The sequence below is a fragment of the Microcebus murinus genome, chromosome X (assembly GCF_040939455.1).
Source record: "Microcebus murinus isolate Inina chromosome X, M.murinus_Inina_mat1.0, whole genome shotgun sequence".
NCBI lineage: Eukaryota > Metazoa > Chordata > Mammalia > Primates > Cheirogaleidae > Microcebus > Microcebus murinus.
The window spans coordinates 124,612,627-124,632,841 of record NC_134136.1 but is presented as its reverse complement, the minus strand read 5'-3'; the positions used below and the strand labels follow the sequence as shown (position 1 = coordinate 124,632,841).

The 20,215-nt window shown below is 39.2% G+C and overlaps 1 protein-coding gene and 1 pseudogene across 1 annotated transcript; both read left to right on the top strand.

Annotated features, from left to right (window-relative positions):
* The first annotated feature begins 2,553 nt into the window (after positions 1-2,553).
* On the top strand, positions 2,554-3,548 carry CENPVL2 (centromere protein V like 2). The gene has a single exon (XM_075999629.1). It carries the CDS (start codon positions 2,562-2,564, stop codon positions 3,396-3,398), a length of 837 nt encoding a protein of 278 aa, XP_075855744.1. The 5' UTR covers positions 2,554-2,561; the 3' UTR covers positions 3,399-3,548.
* Positions 3,549-9,287: 5,739 nt separating this feature from the next.
* LOC105860737 (ELAV-like protein 1 pseudogene) lies at positions 9,288-10,180 on the top strand (annotated as a pseudogene).
* The last annotated feature ends 10,035 nt before the right edge of the window (positions 10,181-20,215 follow it).

The following is a 20,215-nucleotide window of genomic DNA, read 5'->3' as shown; positions in this document are numbered from 1 at the left end:
GAGAAAGCATCAGGAAAGTCTCAACTGCGGGAGATTCTACCAAATATCTCACGAGTAACCCTCGAAACTCTCAAGGTCATCAAAACAAGCAAGTCTGAGAAATTGTCACAGCCAAGACAAGCCTAAAGTGACATGATGACTAAATGCAGTATGGCAGGCTGGATGGCATCCTGGAACAATGAAAGGATATTAGGGAAGAACAAAGAAAACCTCAATAAAGCATGGACTTTAGCTTCTTCTGCCTCTCAGGAACCACCAGCAGGGAACCACTGGGGCTCCTGTGTCAGCAGGTAAACCAAGCAGACAAAAATAGCATTGCAAATGCTCTGAAAACCAAACTTTTGGAAAATTCAGAACCTGAGAGTGGACACCAGATCTGCATGCCAAACCTAAACAAGGCGTATGACAGCTAAAATGAAACATTTAAATAGTTTCCAGACACTCCTAACATAATGGCCAAGATATCTTACAATAGAAAATAACCCACCATATCAAGAACCAGGACAATCACAGGTGGAATGAGAACCTACGACTAAGTAGTGCCAACACAGCTAGGAATCAAATGTGGCAGTCAGTCACCTGACAAACACTTTAAGGCAGCAACCATCATCAAAATGCTTCTTTAAGCAATTATAAATATTCTAAAAACAGATAAAAAGTATAAAATCTCAGTGATAAACAGAAGTTATAAATTGGGAAATTATGGAAGAGAAAAAAAGAATAACAGAAATTTTGAAACTTTGCTGGAGGGGCTCAATAGTAGACTTGAGCTGACAAAAGATACTGTGGTTGTAACTGAGGACTGATCACTAGGCTCTACCAAATCTGAGCAAGAGAGAGATAACAGACAAAAAAAAAAAAAAAAAAAAAAAAAAAGAACAGATCCTCAGAGAATTTCAGACAATGACAAAGTTCCAACATCCCTATGATCACACTCTCCAAAAAACAGAGTGGAGCTGAAAGAGCAGTATAGGAATCCAAGACTGAAAATGTCAAAAATTTGATGAAAAGCACAAACCTAGAGATTCTGGAAAATTAGGAACCTCAGATAAGACAACCACAAATAATTCCATGGTGAGACACATTCTCATGAATCTCTTGGAGCTCATAAACATTGAAAACAGCAACACCAAAATGGTGCCCTGATTATAGGGCAACCCCCACTTAAGTAAAGGCAAATTTCTCCTCTGAGCAACAGGAGCCATTAGGAAGTATAAATACATTTGCAAGTGTTGAGAACAAAGTACTGTCAATCCTGAATTTTGCATCCCATGCAGGGACACCATCCCTCATGGATGAAGAGGAATTCAAGACATCCTCAGGGAAAGGAAAACTAAGAGATTTTATCACTAGCAGACCTGAAAGAATGGCTAAGGTCTTTGTTTAAAATAGAAAGGAAACAATAGAAGGACTCTAGGAGTATCAGAAAGGAATAAAATGTCATAAACAAGAAACATCTGCAGGGAACATACATTAAACCATGCTTTTCCTTGTGAATTGTACTAGTCATATTAGAGCATTAAAACAAAAATTATAAAATCATCTGACGCTCCAGGCCATTTTGTTGAAAAGTGAGGAAGGTGTGGTGCCTCCCTGGGCCTAATGTTTCCACACTTCCATTGAAGTGATGAAAACTGGATACCAGTAGGCCGCGATAAGTAACTTATGTCCACTGCACCTTACAGAGCAACCACAGAGACAATTTTACAGAGCAAAACATTCAGACACACTTTTAAAAAATCAAGATAAATCCTTTAAAGTGTTCAAGTAAGCCACAGAAAGGCAAGAGAGGAGGAACAGATGGATCAGACACAAAGGAAACAAAAGAAAACAAAGAATAAGTTGGTGGACTTAAACAGCAGTCCAGCAGTAATGACCCTCATGGAAGTAAACTAAACACACGGATTCCAAGGCAGATATTGGCAGAGTCAGGAAGAATCATGACCTAACGACACCATGTTTTTGTGGCACTCACTTCCATTTCAGTCAAGGTAGGCAAATGAAATGGAAAAGGATGGAAGAAATCACATCACACAAATGTTCATTTAAAAAGCCAGAGTAGGCATATTAATTTAGTAGTTAAAGTACACTTCATCACAAAGAAAATTGAGAGTTAATAAGGAAACACTACATCACAATAAAAGAATCAATTGCCCACCCCTGCCACCCACTCCTCCAATTAGCCTTTCCCTGGGGGCCTTCCTGTCTCTTCCCAGAGCGCCCTGTTCTTGTCCCTGTAAGAGCAAAGGTCTCCATATGCTGGTGATTGTATTTGTGTATGACTGACCGTAAATGAGAGTAAGTGCTTTGGAAAGCCTGATGCATGTGCACATCCCAGAGCCCAGTGCAGTACTCCATGCCCTGCAGGTGCTTCCCGAATGAATGAAAGCCTGCAGACTGCATTTCGGCCAGCAAGGGCTGTTTTGATAGGGTCAAGGGAAGGGTCCCTTTGCATCACATTCAACAGGTGGCCAATCCCGCTGGTGCAGACAAAGAGGCAGCCGAGTGACTGAGTAGGAAATGAGGGGCGGGGGGCACAGGCTTGCCAGGCTGCGGGCGCCATGGGCAGAGTGAGGAACCCAGCGACTGCTTCGAGGCGGAGGCGAAAGCGGCCCGGGGATCCTCCCGCCGCCTGCACAGCCATAACGGCCATGGGCGCCAGCCGCGCGCGGTGTCCCCGTGTCCAAGTCGGGGTCGGGAGCCACGCGGCCGGGAGGGCGCGGGCGGCGGCCAAGAGGTGGCGGGGGAGGTCGCGGCGGAAGCGCTGGTGGCGGCGGGTCCGGGAGGCTGGCCTCAGAGATCTGCAGCCCTCCGCGCCACCCGAGAACCCGCTGGCGCCCGCCGCGTCCCCCCAGGAGCTGGACCTGGGCGCGCAGCGCGAGCGCTGGGAGACGTTCAGGAAGCTGCGGGGCCTCAGCTGCGAGGACGCCGCCAAGGTCCTGCTTGACACCTTCGAGTACCCGGGCCTGGTGTATCACACCGGGGGCTGCCACTGCGGCGCGGTCCGCTTTGCGGCCTGGGCCCCCGCAGACCTGCGCGTGCTGGACTGCAGCTGCAGGCTGTGCAAGAAGAAGCAGCACCGCCACTTCCTGGTCCCGGCCGCGCGCTTCACGCTCCTCCAGGGCGCGGAGAGCATGCTCACCTACCGATCCAACACGCACCCGGCGCTGCACAGCTTCTGCCGCAGGTGCGGGGTGCAGAGTTTCCACGCAGCTGTCTCTGACCCCCGGGTGTACGGCGTTGCCCCGCACTGCCTGGACGCGGGCACCGTGCGCAGCGTGGTCGTCGAGGAGGTCGACGGTGGAGAGCAGGAGGAGGAGGCCACCAAGGAGCGCAAGACCACGCAGAACGCGTCCACCGAGGCAGCCCCTGCCTCTCTTTTGGAAAAGGGGCAGTGACTGGGGCCCAAACACGCCGGAAACGTGCCCCCGGGCGCCCCTCCCGGGAACCTCCGCAGTCCTTGTAAAAAAAAACATTGTGTGGAAGAGCTCTGTTTCTGGACTGTAAACCTGTTGCGTTGTTCTGACCTTCCCTTCCAGTATTTTCCCTTCCCCTCCAGTAATTTGCAACGGACTCGCTTCTGATCCAAAACTTGAACACACGTTTGTCTGTGTACAACAATAATCTTGCGATCCACTAAGCAAGGACCGTCTCGACTTTCTCAAGCCATCCTTTGTGTCACCCACTTTTACTACTCTTCACACTGTTCTCGCAAATCACTTGTAGATTATTCCTATGTATCGTATGTTTTTGGTGCTATCGTGTACAGGATTGTTTTTAACAGTTGCACCTGGTGTTTAGGACAGGTACATCCAGTTTTGTAAACATGTATTAAGATGTTTTCCATTGATTACTCCGTGTGTGTGTGTGTGTGTGTGTGTGTGCGCGCGCGTGCGCGCCCCTGTGTATATTAGGTGGAAACTCACATTTTCACTACTTCGTGGTTATTTTTAGCTGTGTTGTTTATTTGGTATGTTCTTAAATTATATGTTTTAAGATTTGTTAGGATTGCATACTTCATTGCTTTTACTAACCAAATGATGTTAGTTTTTTTGGTTTTTCTTTTTTCAGTTTTGTTTTAGAAACTGTCTCTGGGAAGTGTGAGAGACAGGAATGAGAATGATGTTTTTGCACTGTATGCCCCCTTTAATCTTTCGAAATACCTATCTTGTGTGAAATACCTATCATGTGTTAAGTCTATAGAAATTAATAAATCATTTTGGGAGGAAATTTTGTGTGTTGAGTTATATATAAAGCACCGCTTCCTATAAGGAAGGGTCGGTGGTTGTTAAGTATTTGGTCTGACATTATCTGCACAAGTGGTGGTTTCTCTGGCTTTTATAAGGGAAAACTTCTCCAGGGTCCCCTAAATTTTTGATGGGGGGAATTATCAGAGTGCATACACATCCTGCCTCTGGGAACACACTACCTGTGTTTGAATCTGTAATCTGCTATGTACTAGTTATATAACTTGCATGGAGGTACTTAAACTCTATTCCTCAACTTCATCTTCTGTAAATCATGTTAATGACTAATCGAGTTTTTCTATTCAGGGTAAAGACAATGCCTTGGGCGGACTATCTTATCAATGAATGCCTATGTTCTCCTTTCTACTGATTTGAGGTCCCCAGATCCCCTCCTATCAGGTCACCTAGAAAATACTACACTGTATTCCTTAGGGGGGGGGTGTATATACAGCGAGACAAACCCTGAAGAAATGCAACGAAAGAATTTAAGGAAAGATCAATTAGGGTTTAATGCTATGGAGGAGGTGATACCTTTGACTTGAGTGGGGAACTCGTCATATGTTCCTATTACTCTTGCTGTGTAACAGACTGCCCCAAACTTAGTCCATAAAATAACAACCAGTTTATCCTATGCATGGCATTTTAACATCAGGAGCTCAGAAAGGACACAGTGGATATGACTTGTTTCACATGAGTCTGTGACCTCAGCTGCAAATGCCTGACTGGCTGGGCCTTGAACCACCTGAAGGTTCAGTCAGTGACTTGCCCGGTGCTGGCATCAAAAGGACTGAAAGACTAGGTGACAAGTACAGGGCCTACCTGCTACGTCTCCATGGACTTAGGCCTCCTCACAGTACTCAGGCTTCATACTTTGTGAGTCAGGCTCCAAGCAGGAGTGTTGCAGCAGTAAACAAGCTGAATGTTGCATCACCTTTTATGACCAAGACTCAGAAGTCGTGATGAGTCACTTGTGCCATACTCTATTGATTGGAAGTGAGTCACCAGCCCTTTCAGATCCAAGTAGGGTGATTAAACTGCATCTCATGGTGATGGAGGTGGCAGCTTTTTATAACAGCATGAGAGATGGGACATAATGATGTGGCCATCTTTGGAAAATACAGTCTGTCGCACGGTGGGCTCCTAGGGAGTGGTTAGGTTTCATTCAGTACCCCTACATGGAGGCCACTCAGATGTGCACCCTGTAATGGTTTGACAGTTCACATATAGTTCATGTATAGTTGTGTATGATTTAAGCCATAATGTTAAAAAATGGGTGATTCTCACTCCTATCACTGAGCAAGACCCGGAGCAGACTAAATGTATGACTAGAGGTCCACAGAGAATACGACAGCCAGGAGGAGGCTGGCTGGTTGCTCCTGCAGCAAACTTTGACAATGGCCACTCAAGCACAGCCCAGGGTAGTAGAAGCCGTATCCAGGGGGACCCCATTTCTGGGCCCCCGGAAAAGTTTAACCTATCATTAGTTGAATATGTTGGATTGCCTGAGCACAGTGCCCCTAACCACCCCTTCCTCTATCCATTCTATTCCCTTCATGCTTTCGTTCATTCATTCCAAAAATATTTACTGAGTCTTTACCATGTGCCAAATGGAATGTGAGAAGGACTTAAGGCTATGGAAAAGAAGTAGAGTTGGGTAAAGTAATTTTCCTAGAGCATAGCTTAGCTTTCTTATGGAACGCCCTAGGAAAGGGAATTGAAATAGCCCTCTCAGTGGATGAGAAGAGTGCATCTGGCACCTCACACACAAAAGCCACTTGCTATGCTGGCCATCCGCATGGCATCTGGAGGATGAACTCCAGACTAGAAGGTGAATTTGTTTTCTGACAAGTGTCACCAAAAGATTCAATAAGAAACCTTCGATGACATCTGCCGTTTTGACATCCCCCAAAACCTCTACTCTCATTTCTTCACAGTTCCATTAAGATCACAATATTTTTTACTGAAATGTGTTTGAAAAGGAACATTCATATCATGGAACAAAATGGAAAACAGTGTCTCTAGTCATAAAACATAACTAAAAATAAATATAATGAAAATGCTTTACGGTATAATCTTTAATGAAACATTTGAAATAAAAAAGGAGAAATAGACCAAAGGCCCTCACTCCACAGAATATCTCATCTGTGTTCCCTTATTTAATGTTCACAAAAACCCTCCCTGACATGTATTATTATTCTCAATTTGTGGCTGAAGCCCACGGATGCAGATCTGGGGAGTGGCGGAGAGAAGGGGGGCAGCCAGGGCCACTGGACACCACAGTCGGTATGGACTGGAGACAGAGAGGTTCCCGTGTACTTCTGCTCCCTTGAATCTGGTCCCTTCTCCTTCATCATGGATCGAGTTCCCTAAGCACTTCCCCCATGTTCTCTTCACACCCACAGCAGCTTTCCCTCCCAGAGACCTCTCCCAAGATCCCATGGCCAGATGTCCAGTGGATTCAGCCTTGACTCTGGATGCCCTCAAAAATCTGAAATGATATTAGATTAGATGAGCTGCCATTTTGTGACCCCCCCACCTCCAAAATTGTTTTTCCATGTGCTGATATAACAGGGATAACTCTGGAACCACAGATGACGTGACCTGCACATCACCGTTTTGGAAAACACTTATTCTGAGGAAGAGGCTTTCAAGGGACACCCACCTGGGCTCGTGTGCTAACTCTGAATTGGTGACAGGTTTATAAACCTGCACTCATCTTCTCGGTGAGGCTTAAATCAGGCAATGCACATAAAGAAATAACGGAGCCTCGCCTATCGTAAGCACTTTGCACATGCAAGCTCTTTGTATTTTTCCTATTGTTGTTACAGCTAAAATTCGAATGGAGCTTTTGTCTCAATTGTACACAGCTTAAAGTGTAGGCAGTACTTCCAGAAGCACTATCTCAGGAACTACCACCCACATTCCTTGACACTGAAACTGAATATAAAAGTAAGTCAGCTACAAAAAGGTAGAAGGAGGGGAAAGCACATAGACCCTCTGGTTCCTTACTAAGTTCCCACTTCCCGAGACCCTGTTGTCTCCCAATCTACTGCATGAGAAACAGAGGTAGCCTTTTCCATTCCAAGCAGGGTGACTGGACCATTGGTAAGCAAATTACAGGGTCCTGTGGGAGCACGCAGAAGGGGCGCCCATTATCAGACAAGTCAATAAACCGTTCTCGGCCTTGGTTTCCTCATTTGTACAACGGTTCTAGAACTACATATCTCCTAACTCTTTGAGCATTGGAAGTGAATGATGGAAGAAGAATATAGAGTTCCATGCCCTGATATATGTCAAATGGTCAACAGAAGCCATCTATCGTTACTTTTGTAAATTATGTTATCATACCAAAATATTTGGACCAAAAGTAACTAGAGTCACTAGACCCTATTGTTTGTGCTGGGGACTCGGCAGTGACTCAATCACTGAGTTACTCCCAGTACCTTTCCCCCTCCGCCATCATGACTAGAGGAACAAGATTTCCTCCAACAGGCACAAGTTCAGAGGTTCCACAACAACTTCTGAGACTTGGCTCTGAGATGCTGTCATAGTGTCCAAGCCCTCCCCAGTATAGGAAGAAGCATGAGGCGGAGCAAGGGTGAGGTGCGAGGTTAGTGAGGTTGAGGCCATTACTGTCTCTCACTTGTAAGAAGAGACTTTAAGTGAGTGAGGCCGTTGTCATGGGTCTGGCTATAGAAGGTGTAACCAACAGTGCCTTCGTGCCCACCAGTGGACATTACAGCATCTGGAAACAGCCTGGAGCAGCTGAAGGTACCTGCTGGGGAAGCCAAATTCAGAGCTCGTGGTCTATGAGATAAACCCTCATCATTAGAAGGTGGCATATTCCTGCCTCTGGAAGGCCCGGAGAGCTTGTCCCCAGCATCAGGGAGAGAGCCCAGTTAGATTCTCATCTGCACAGTAAGGGTTTCAGTATCACATCCGGGCACAACAGTGTCCAACAGGAAGAGAGAGTGTCTTACCTGAGTATATTTTCTTGAATTTCAGGAATTTTTTTTTCTCAAAACACTGATCCAGATTCTCTTTCCAACTTTCTTTTTCTCAGCCTGAATAAGACCTTGCTAAAATAAGGGGTAGTAAAAATTGTGTTCCAGGAGATTCTGTTTCTCAGTACGATGGAGGAAAAAGTACCACATTTTGAAGCTACAAAAGAAACTAGAGAAGAATGATTTCCAAGATATTGGACATAAAGCAATGAAAGACAGTAATCTGTGAGGGATGAGAAATAAACACGTTGAGCGCTGTGACTGCCTCCCTCTGCTTATTGCAGGGAGGGGGAACTCAGGCAGAGCCTGGTGATCTCTTGGAGTTGTGCAGTACAGGAGGAGTCAAGGTGGCTATAGTTTTCAGTGCAGCGTTTTGAAGAGGAAAGGCCTGTACAGAACTTTGGAACTTTGTAGAGGCATCCCCTTGCTTATTTAAATAGGTGCTAAGCAATGTTTGCTTATGAGGAAACTACTGAATGTTGAGAAAAGAACGATTTGAAAAGATTAAGTATCATGAACTTCACACAGGTCTTCCACCAGCCATAGGAAAAGTTCACAATTTACAGAGTATCAGGTAAAGTACACAAAAGCTATGGCCCCCAACCCCAGGGCTATGGACTGGTACTAGTCTGTGCCTATTAGAGACCATCTACAGAGGTCTAGTGACCCCTGCACTCCCCCTCCCAGCCGGTCCGAGGAAGAACTTTCTTCCATGAAACTGGTCCCTGGTGCCAAAAATGTTGGGAACCAATGCTCAAAATGACTTTGCTTTGGGAGCTGGAGAAATTTACTCTCAGAGTAAAAATCACTCTGGCCGTGCCTAATACAGCATAAAAGCAAAACCTGAAAGGATAATATAGTTTCCAAATTTCTTAGCCACATCTGAGAACAAAATAGAAAAATACTTACACATACGCAAAAATAGCTGTCATGGTAGCTGCCACCATTGCCACCGGTATGGAAATGGAGCCACTGCTTGCCAGCCCCAGAGCAGTCCTAGGCCCTCTTGCCCACCTCCAGATTTTTGGAAAATACAATGTCGAATGGTCATGAAGAGTACCTGGCCAAAGACTGCAGGGGGTGACATTGGGAGAACAAATTTAATCATCAACTACGTCCCTCAAAACCTGACCCAGGATGAGTTACTAAGTCTGTTCAGCAACGTTGGTGAAGTTGAATTTGCAAAACTGGATAAAGTAACAGGACAGCTTGGGCTCTGGCTTTGTATACCACAAAAGGTGAGAGCAATCACTGGGGCTCTAGTCAAAGGCCATTAATGTGTCTTTCCTGAGCTCAGAGGTCATCAAAGATGCCAACTTGTACATCAGTAGACTCCTGAGGTCCATGTTCTCTCGGTTTGGGCGAATTGTCAACTCCCGAGTCCTGTGGATCAGACCATAGGTTTGTCCAGAGAGGTTGTGTTGATCCGGTTTGACACACAGTCGGAAGGAGGCAATTAAGAGTTTCAATGGTCATAAACCCCCAGGTTCCTCTAAGCCCATCACAGTGAAGTTTACAGCTAATCCCAACTGAAACAGAAATGTGGCGAGCCTCTTGCCACTGTACCACTGGCAAGCTAGATGGTTGGAAGACTAGTTCACCACCATGCACAGAGATTATGGGTGTAGATCACATGAATGGAATTTCTGGTGTCCATGTCCCAGGAAATGCTTCTTCAGGCTGGTGCATCTTCATCTACAACCTTGGTCAAGATGCCAACAAGGGGATCCTCTGGCAGATGTTTTGCCCCTTTGGTTCCCTTGCAAATGTGAAAATGATTCACAATTTCAACTCTAACAAGTGCAAAGGGGTTTAGCTTTGTGACATGACAAACTATGAAAAAGCTCTGACGGCCCTGGCTAGAACAGTTGCTGCCTGTGGGACAAAATCTTATAGGTTTCCTTCAAATTCAACACGTCTCAAAAATAACTCACTCCTGCTTTCTTTTGTGCGGAATAGATAATTAAGAGTGAGGAAGTTGAAACATTTTTTGTTCGTGTACAGTCCATTTTGCACTAAGTTTCACAAGTGTTTGTCTTAGTCTGAATGAAAAGTAAGAAGGTTTTTATACTCTAGGATGCAACTGACCTGTTCAAATGTTTGAAAGACCACAATGTTAGACCAGTTTTAAGTTTCATAAATTATTTCCTTTAAGACATATATTAAACAGAAACCTAAGTAGACTGCATTGACTAACCAGTCCCTCTGGATGGTGGTGAACTGAAGCATGTTTTAACTTCTAAGACTGGCTAACGCTAGTTTTATTTGATGTTTCTATGAACTGGATTAAAAATAAATGATCTTTTAGTTTTAGTTTTAATCTAAAGATGTTTGACTGATGACAAGTGCATGTTTTCTCAACCACTTCATAATTTTAAGCGATTTATGCTTTGGTTGACAGGAAGTTACTTCCTCAAGCAGTGCCATTGCCACCTCCTTTACTCCCTCAGTCCCAGCCTTTGCAAGTGGTCCTGGGAATGGCAATGGCCTGTCTAACTTGATCCACGACCAGGGAGGCAAGATGCACACCAGGCTAGGCCCTCCAGAGAAGGACACAAACGTATTTCACAAGCCCAGGCACAAATGGGAATGGACCAAAGAGTTTCAAGGAAACCCCAGTACGTTCCAGAGTCAGATCTAAGCTCCAAGTACATCCCAAGATGTGTTGCTACTCTGACATCCTGAATTTCTGTCCACATATTACATGCATGGTGTCCCACACATCAGATACTGTTGTTCACAATAATTTCTCCAGTTTCCAAGAGCATTTAACATAGCTTGAAGGCATAAGCTAGCTCTATTTTAAAATGAGACATAAATATTTGAGCATTGTATTTCTCACGTCCCTTCTTGTGATCGCTAGACTTTCTATTTTAGTAGGATTTTATTTGGAATTTTGCTTTCATATGAACTCAGCAGAAAAGTTATCTATTAACAAAAACCTTTGATTTATAGTGTTCAAGATTAACTCTCAAAGTTCTCTTCATAAATGCCTTGACAGTTTGGGTTGTTCGGTTAATTTTCTTTTGCTTTTTTTTTTTTTATTTTTTTTATTTTTACATTTAAGACCATTAAATTTGATTTTGTTTTGCTCGACAAAAAAAAAGAAATGCAAAAATAGTTTTTATTGAACAAGCTAAAACTAACAATATCTGGCATCTAATCAAAAATTATCAAGCATACAAAGAAGCAATAAAAAATACAACCAATAATGTAGAGAAAACACATTCAATAGAAACAAATAGAGAATGATACAAATGGTAGAATTACTAGACAAGGATATTAAAAATGGTTATTATCACTATTGCATATGTTCAAGAAGTTAGAGGATTGAGAATGTTTAATAAAGACTTTGATTTTTTTTTACAAAAAGTAATAGACAATTATTTTGAGAAGTTTAAGGTTTACAGATAAAAATGAGCAAACAGTACAGAGAATCCCCATATACTACTCTAGCCCTACAAATTTCCCCTATTTTTAATGAGTGAGTAATTAGTGTACCATACTAATTGCATTAGTATGGTACACTTGATGAATCAATATTGATACATTATTATTAACTAAAATCTATAGTTTACACTAAAGTTCACTCTTGTGTTGTATCATACAAGATATTCTATGAACCCAAGATATTCTATGGGTTCTGACAAAGATAGGATATGTATCCACCTTTACTGTATCATACAAATGAATAGTTTCACTGCCCTCAAAATCACTTATGTTGCACCTCTTCATCCCTCCTTCCCACCCCAAGAATCCCTGGAAAACACTGATCTTTCTACTATCTCCATAGTTTCACTTTTCCAGAATGTCATACAGTTGGAATCATAAAGTACATAGCATTTTCAGATTGGTTTCTTTCATATAGCAATATGCATTTAAGGTTACTCCATGTTCGTGGCTTGATAGCTTATTTATTTTTATGGCTGAATAATATTCTATTTATGGATATACAATGATTTGCTTAACTATTCGCTTATTAAAAGTTATCTTGGTTGTCTCCAAGTTTTGGAAATTATGAATAAAGCTGTTATAAACCTTTAGGTACAGGTTTTTCAACTCATCTGGGTAAATACCAAGGAGTAAAACTGCTGGCTCATATGGTAAGAGAATATTTAGTTTTGTGAGAAACTTCCAAACTGCCTTTCAAAGTGTCTATATCATTTTGAATTTCAACCAGCAATGAATGTGCTTCTTTTATTTTGTATATCAGTCCTGTATTTGAAATGTATTTTGCAAATTTTTTTTCCTGGTCTGTGACTTGTGTTTCCATTATATTAACAACATTTTTTTTTACTAAGCAGAAAATTTTAATTTTAATGAAGTCTAGCTTAGCAATTTTTCCTTTTATGGATTACACTTTTTGTGTTGTATCTAAGAAATCATTGCAAAAGCCAAGATCACCTAGATTTTCCTCTGTGTTATCTTTTAGGAGTTTTATAGCTTTGCATTTACATTATATCTACTATCCATGTAGGGTTAATTTTTGCGAAAGGTGTAAGATCTGTGTGTAGGTTCAATTTTTTGCAGGTGGTCATCCAGTTGTTCCAGCAACATTTGTTGAAGACTATCCTTTCTCCATTGTGTTGCTTTTCCTCCTTTGTGAAAGATAAATTGACTATATTAGTGTGGGTCTATTTGTGGGCTTTCTATTCTGTTCCATTGATCTATTTGTCTATTCTTTAGCCAATACTCACTGTTTTGATTACTGTATTTTTATAGTAACTCTTGAAATAGGGTAGTGTTAGTCCTCCAACTTTGTTCTTCAATATTGTGTTGGCTATTCTGGGTCACTTGTCTTTCCATATAAACTTTAGGACCAGTTTGTCAATAAGCTGGGATAGATAAGAGTAGAAAGGACTAACTTCTTGATAATATTGAGACTTCTTAGCCATATACATGGATATCTCTCCATTTAGTTGGATCTTCTTTGATTTTTTTCATAGAATTTTGTAGTTTGCCTCATATATATCTTGTACACATTTTGTTAGATTTATACCTGTTTCTTTTTTTACTGATAACATAAATGGTACTGTTTTTAAATTTCAAATTCAAATTTTTCATTGTTGGTATGTAATAAAGCAATTGAATTTTGTACATTAACCTTGTATTCCGCAAGTTTGTTGTAATCATTTATTGGTTGCAAGAGTTTTAAAAAATTGATTCTTTGGAATTTTCTACATAGACAATCATGTCATCTGTCAACAAGACATTTTTATTTCTTTTTTTCCAATCTTTATACCTTTTATTTTCTCTTCTTGTCTTATTGAATTAGCTAAATCTTGCAGTACAAAGTTGAATAAAAGTGGTGATGGTGGAGAGTTTTGCTTTGTTCCTAATCTTAGGGGAAAAATATCTAGTTTCTTGCCATTAAGTAAGATATTAGTTATGAGTTTTATTTTTATTAATTTTTAAAATAAATTTGAGGGAGTTTCCCTCTATTCCCAGATGGCTGAGAGTTTTTATCACAAATGGGTGCTGGATTTTTTTCAAATATTTTTTACATTTATTGATATGATCATGATTTTTTCCCTTTAGCCTGTTTATATAGTGTATTACATTAATTGATTTGCAAATTTTGAACCAGCCTTGCATACATGGAATAAATCCCACTTGGTGTGTGTATACTTATTTTTATGTTAATACATTGTTGGATTTGATTTGCTAATATTTTGTTGAGGATTTTTACATCTATGTTCATGAGCAATATTTACCTGTAGTTTCCCTTTCTTGTAATATATTTGTCTGTTTTTGGCATTAGGATAATGCTGGCCTCATAGTATGAGAGAATGAGCGTATTCCCTCTGCTTCTATTATAAGAGATTATAGATAATTGGCATAATTTCTTCCTTAAATGTTTGGTAGAATTCACCATTGGATCCATCTGGGCCTGATGCCTTTTGTTTTGGCAGGTTAGTAATTATTGATTTCATTTCTTTAATAGGTATTGTCTGTTTCTTCTTGTGTGAGTTTTAGTAGATTGTGTCTTTCAAGGAATTGGTCCATTTTACCTAGGTTATCAAATTGATGAGCATTGAGTTCTTCATAATATTCCTTTCTTATCATGCTAGTGTCTATGGAGTCAGTAGTGATGGTCCCTCTTTCATTTCTGAAATTATTAATCTATGTATTCTCTTTTCTTAGTCAATATGGCTAGAGGTTTATCAATTTTATTGATCTTTAAAAAAAGTGCTTTCTTTTAGTCTTGTTGATTCTATTAATTTTGTTTTTTAATTTCATTGATTTTTGCTCTTATCTTCATTATTTATTTTCTGCTGCTTATTTTGGGTTTAATTTGCCCTTCTTTTGAAAGCTTTCTAAGGAGGAAAATTGAATTAGTGATTTTAAATCTTTCTTCTTTTCTAATACTCATTCAATGTTATAAATTTCTTCTATGTACTATTTATACTACATCCCACAAATTTTGATATTTATTTTCATTTTTATTTAGTTCAAAATATTTTTGAAATTTCTGTTAAGATTTCTTTGATTCATGTATATTTAGAAGTATGCTGTTTAATCTCCAAGTATTTTGGGTTTTCCAGAGATCTTTCTGTTATTGATTTCTAGTTTAATTCCATTGTGGTCTGAGAAGATATTTTACATGATTTCTATTTTAAATTTGTTAAGGTATGTCTTATGGCCCATAATATAATCTATCGTGGAGAAGGTTCCATGTGAACTTGGGAAGAATGTGTATTCTGCTGTTGTTGGATGCTGTATTGTATAAATGCCAATTAGATCCAGTTGATTGATGGTATTGTTCAGTTCAACTATGTTCTTACCGATTTTCTGTCTGCTAGATCTGTCCATTAGTGATAGAGAGGTGTTGAAGTGTCCAGCTATAGTAGTGGAATAATCTATTTCTCCTTCTAGTTCTATTAGTTTTTGCCTTATGTATTTTGGTATTCTGTTGTAAGATCCATACACGTTAAGGGTTGTTGGGTCTTCTTGGAGAAATCTTCCTTTTATCATATTGTAATACCCTTCTTTATTGCTGATAATTTTCCTTGCTCTGAGATCTATTTTGTCTGACATTGATATAGCTACTCCAGCTTTTCTTTGATAAATGTTAGCAAGATATAACTTTCTCCATCACTTTACTTTGACTCTCCATGTGTCTTCATATTTACAGTGAGTTTCCTGTGAACAACATATAGTTGTGTCTTGTGTCTTGTTTTTTGGTCCACTCTGACAATCTTTGTCTTTTAATTGCTGTATTTAAATCATTGATGTTTAAAGTGATTATTGATATATTTGGATTAATATCTACCATATTTCATTATTTTCTATTTATTGCTCTTGTTCTTCATTTTTGTTGTTGTTTGTTTTCTTCTACTTGTTTTCTGCCTTCTCTGGTGTTGAGTATTTTGTGTGATTTAATTTTTGTCTCCTCTCCTAAAATATAAATTTATGTCTTTTAAAAACTCTTTAGTGATTGTCCTTGTGTTTGCAATATACATTTACAACCAATCCAAGTCCACTTTCGAATAACACTACCACCACATGGTTAATGCAAGTACCTTATAACTGAGTACTGTCCTGTTATCTCAATTCTCTAATGTATCTTAGAGAAGCCGTTGGTTAACATTTTTTTTGAGAAAGAGTCTTGTTCTGTTGCCTAGGCTAGAGTTCTGTGGCATCAACTTAGCTCACAGCAACCTCAAACTCCTGGGCTCAAGTGATCCTCCTGCTGAGGAAGGAGGCAGCTTCCCGAGTAGCTGGGACTACAGGATGCACCACCATGCACCACCATGCCTGGCAAAATTTTCTCTGTATATTATTAGTTGTCCAGATAATTTCTTTCTATTTTTTTAGTAGTGATGGAGTCTGGCTCTTGCTAAGGCTGGTCTCAAACTCCTGAGCTCAAATAATCTTCCCACCTCGGCCTCCCAGAGTGCTAGGATCATAGGTGTGAGCCACCATGCCCGGCCTGGTGGTTAACATTTTATTCAGCTTTTTTCTTGTTCTGTGAATGGGAGATATAACTTCCAAGATTTTTACATTCTGGAATAGAAACAAGAAATCTAGATATGTTTTTCAGTAAATTTTTTATAAGATATAAAAACACACAAATAAAATTTCAAGTGATGACTGCTAAAATGTCTAATATGAAAATTACAATGGATGGGATTAATGACAGATCAGACATTGCAGAAAAAAAGCTCAGTGAACTTGAAGACATAAGAATAGAAACCATGCAAAATAAAGTGCAGTGAGAATAATTACTGGTACTGGAAAAAAACAGAGTATGAGCAAGCTGCAGCCTAATATATGTATATTTGGAATTCCTGAAAGAAAGGGTGGAGCAGAGAAAGATCTTTATAAAATGGCCAAGATTTTTCCAAATTTGATAAAAATCCAAGAAGATTAACTATCCACAGGTATAAGAAACTAAAAAGTACTCTAGGGCACATCATAATCAATTTTTAAAGAGAAAAATCTTAAAAATAGCCAGAAGGAAAAATACACCATATATACAGAGGAACAGAGATAAGGGTGTCAGTAGGTCTGTTGTTTGGAACAATACAAGCCAGAAGACAGTGGAGCAACAACTTTAAAGTACTGAGAAAAGAATCACTCTATAATTCTATATCCAGTGAAAATTCATTTCAAACAAGAAGCTAAAGAGATACTTTTAAATCATACTAAAGCTGAAGAAATTAATCATGAATGAATCTTCACTACTAGAAATGTTAAAGAAAGTTCTTCAGGCAGAATGAATACAATACCAGATGGAAAAAACAGAGAACTGATACAAATAAATAAAGAGCACTGGGAATGGTAAATATCTAAATAAATGTAAAAAAGTACTTTTTACTATTACATCCCTTTTTAAAATAGACTGACTAAAGTAAAAATATTTAAGTGTTTTATCATTTACCACATGTGTTTAAGTAAATATATGACAATAGTAGCACAAAGACAAGGAGGGGGAGAAATAGAAGTATACACTTTTGACATCCTTAAACTACATGTGAAATATTAAAATATTATTTGATAACAGACGATGATAAGTTAAAGATGTATTCTATGAACTATTATACTAATATAACCCAACAAAGAAGATAAGATAGAGTCATAAAATATACTCACAAAATCCAAAAGAAGAAAGTAAAGGAGAGAAATATAGAATAGATGGAAACAATAGAAAACCAATGGCAAGGTGGGAAATTTAAGCCAAAACATATCAATAATCATATATAAATGATATAAATATCTCAATTAAAAGACTGAGATTGTCATATGATAAAAGTCAACATTAACAATATGATAGCTATATAAATTCACCTTATTTACATATGACATAAAGAGTTAAAAGTAAAAGGATGAAATTATATATTATGAGAACAGTAACAAAATGATGTTGGAGTGACTATATTAATTTCAAACAAAGTACATGTCAGAGCAAAGAATATTATCTGAGATAAAGAGTCATTTAATTATAATGAGACCAATTTTTCAAGAGGATATAACAATCTTCAATATTTATGTATTTAATAACAGAAGTCAAGATGCATGAATCAAGAATTGACAAGTCTACAAGAATAATAGACAAAAACACAATAATAGTCAGAGGTTTCAACACTACCTCTCAAAAAACTGATAGGATGAGTACAAAGAAATTCAGTAAGAATATAGAAGACTTGAACAACACTATTGACCAACCTGATCTATTGACATTTATACAACAGTCTACCAAACAACAACAGAATTTACATTATTCTTAAATATACATGGACTACTTAAATAATACAGCATGTTCTCAGCCACAAACAAGTCTCAATAAGTTTAAAAGTTTTCGAATAACAGAAAGTATATTCTCTGGCCAAAATGGAATTGAATTAGAAATCAGTAAGAAAAAGATATCATGAAAATCCCCAAATACTTGGAAACTAAACAACATGCTTCTGAATAACCCATGAGCCACAGAACAAATAGAAAGGATAATTATAAATTACTTTGAAATGAATAAAAATTAAACACAACATGTTTACATTTGTGGGATGCAGCTAAAACTGTACTTAGATGAGAATTTACAGCACTCAATATTATTTTTAAAAAATCTCAAACTAATAACATTTCCATCTTAAGAAGCAATATAAAGAAGATTAAATGAAACCCAATGTAAGGAGAATAAAGAAATAACAAAACTCAGATGGGAAATCAATGAAATAAAACCAGAAAAACAATAGAGAAAACCAATGTAACCAAAGCTAGTTCTTTGAGAAGATCAAAATGTTGATAAATCTTTAGCCAGACTGATCAGGAAAATAAAAGAGAAGACAAAAATTATCAAGATCAGGAATGAGAAGTGTAACATCACTACAGATTCTACAGATATTAAAAAGATAAATATTATTTAAAAATATATATATCAGGGCCGGGCATGGTGGCTCATGCCTGTAATTCTAGCACTCTGGGAGGCTGAGGTGGACGGATCCTTTGAGCTCAGGAGTTCAAGACCAGCCTGAGCAAGAGTGAGACCCTGTCTCTACTAAAAATGGAAAAAAATTAGCTGGACAACTAAAAATATATATAGAAAAAATTAGCCAGGCATGGTGGCACATACCTGTAGTCCCAGCTACTCAGGAGACTGAGGCAGGAGGATTGCTTGAACCCAGGAGTTTGACGTTGCTGTGAGCTAGGCTGATGCCATAGCACTCTAGCCCAGACAACAGAGTGAGACCCTGTCTCAAAAAAAAATACTATATATATATATATATATATATATATATATATATATGTAATAACTTGAATGAAATAGACAAATTTGTTGAAAGAAGCTAGTCAAGATGAAATAGATAATCTGAATATCTCTGTATCCATTTGCGGTGTGAGGCCTAAAATTAAGGTCTAATATTGCTACCTTGACATCTGGTGAAATTGGGAAGATCTCGAATGGTAAAACTGCAAGCTCTCCTCCCACTCTGCTCCCATGGATAAGGTCCCTCAGCTAAATAATCCTCCTTAGCAAGCAGACCAGGTGCAGTTCCTGCTTATTTCTGAGTAGCAGGTTTTAGCTCCCTGTTAGGCTATAGAATTTTTCAAACAAGCGAATCACATCCTCCCTTGTAAACTGGGGCATTCCATCGATACTACAAAGCCTGCCTTTCCTAGCTGCTGGTTTTTCACTTTATTCCTGAGTGCAACCCCATGTGGCCCTGTATGGTACATGGTATCCTCCTCCCCAAGACTATGAGTATAGGGGACTAATAAACTATCAGTCTCATGTGCTCAGTGTCATGTGTCATATGCTAGCCATTCCTATAACCCTAGGCTGGAATCTCTCCCTCATAGGAGGCGATTAAAGCACTCTTTAATAAATTGAATGCATAGTGTAAAACCTGCCAAAAAGAAAATTATAGGCCCAGGTGGATTTACTTGTGAATTCCATCCATCATATAAGGAAGAAGAAATAATACCACCTACACTATTGTTTTCCAGAAAATTAAAGAAAGGGAATATTTCCCAACTCATCATATGAAACCAGCATTTACTTGAAAAATCAGACAAACACATTAAAAGAAAAAACAGACATGAACACAAATGCAAAAATTATTAATAAAAAATTTTTAGCAGATTTAACCCAACAATATATAAAAAGGATAAGGCATCATACCAAGGAATGCAAAGGTAGTTTAACCTTAGAAAAACAAATCAGTGTAATTCACTATATCAACAGATTTTCAAAATAGTCATTTCAATAGATGCAGAAACATCATTGGATGAACCCAGCATTCATTTATTTTTTTTCTTTCGGCATATTATGGGGGTATAGATTTTAAGGTTTAAATGAATGCCCATTTTCCCCCCTCCCCCCAAAAGTCTGAGTCTCCATCATGACCATCCCCCAGATGGTGCACATCTCACTCATTATGTATGTATACACCCGCCCCCCTCCCCCTCCCACCTGCCCAATACCCTATTACTGCAGTACCTATGTGACCACTTAGGTGCTAC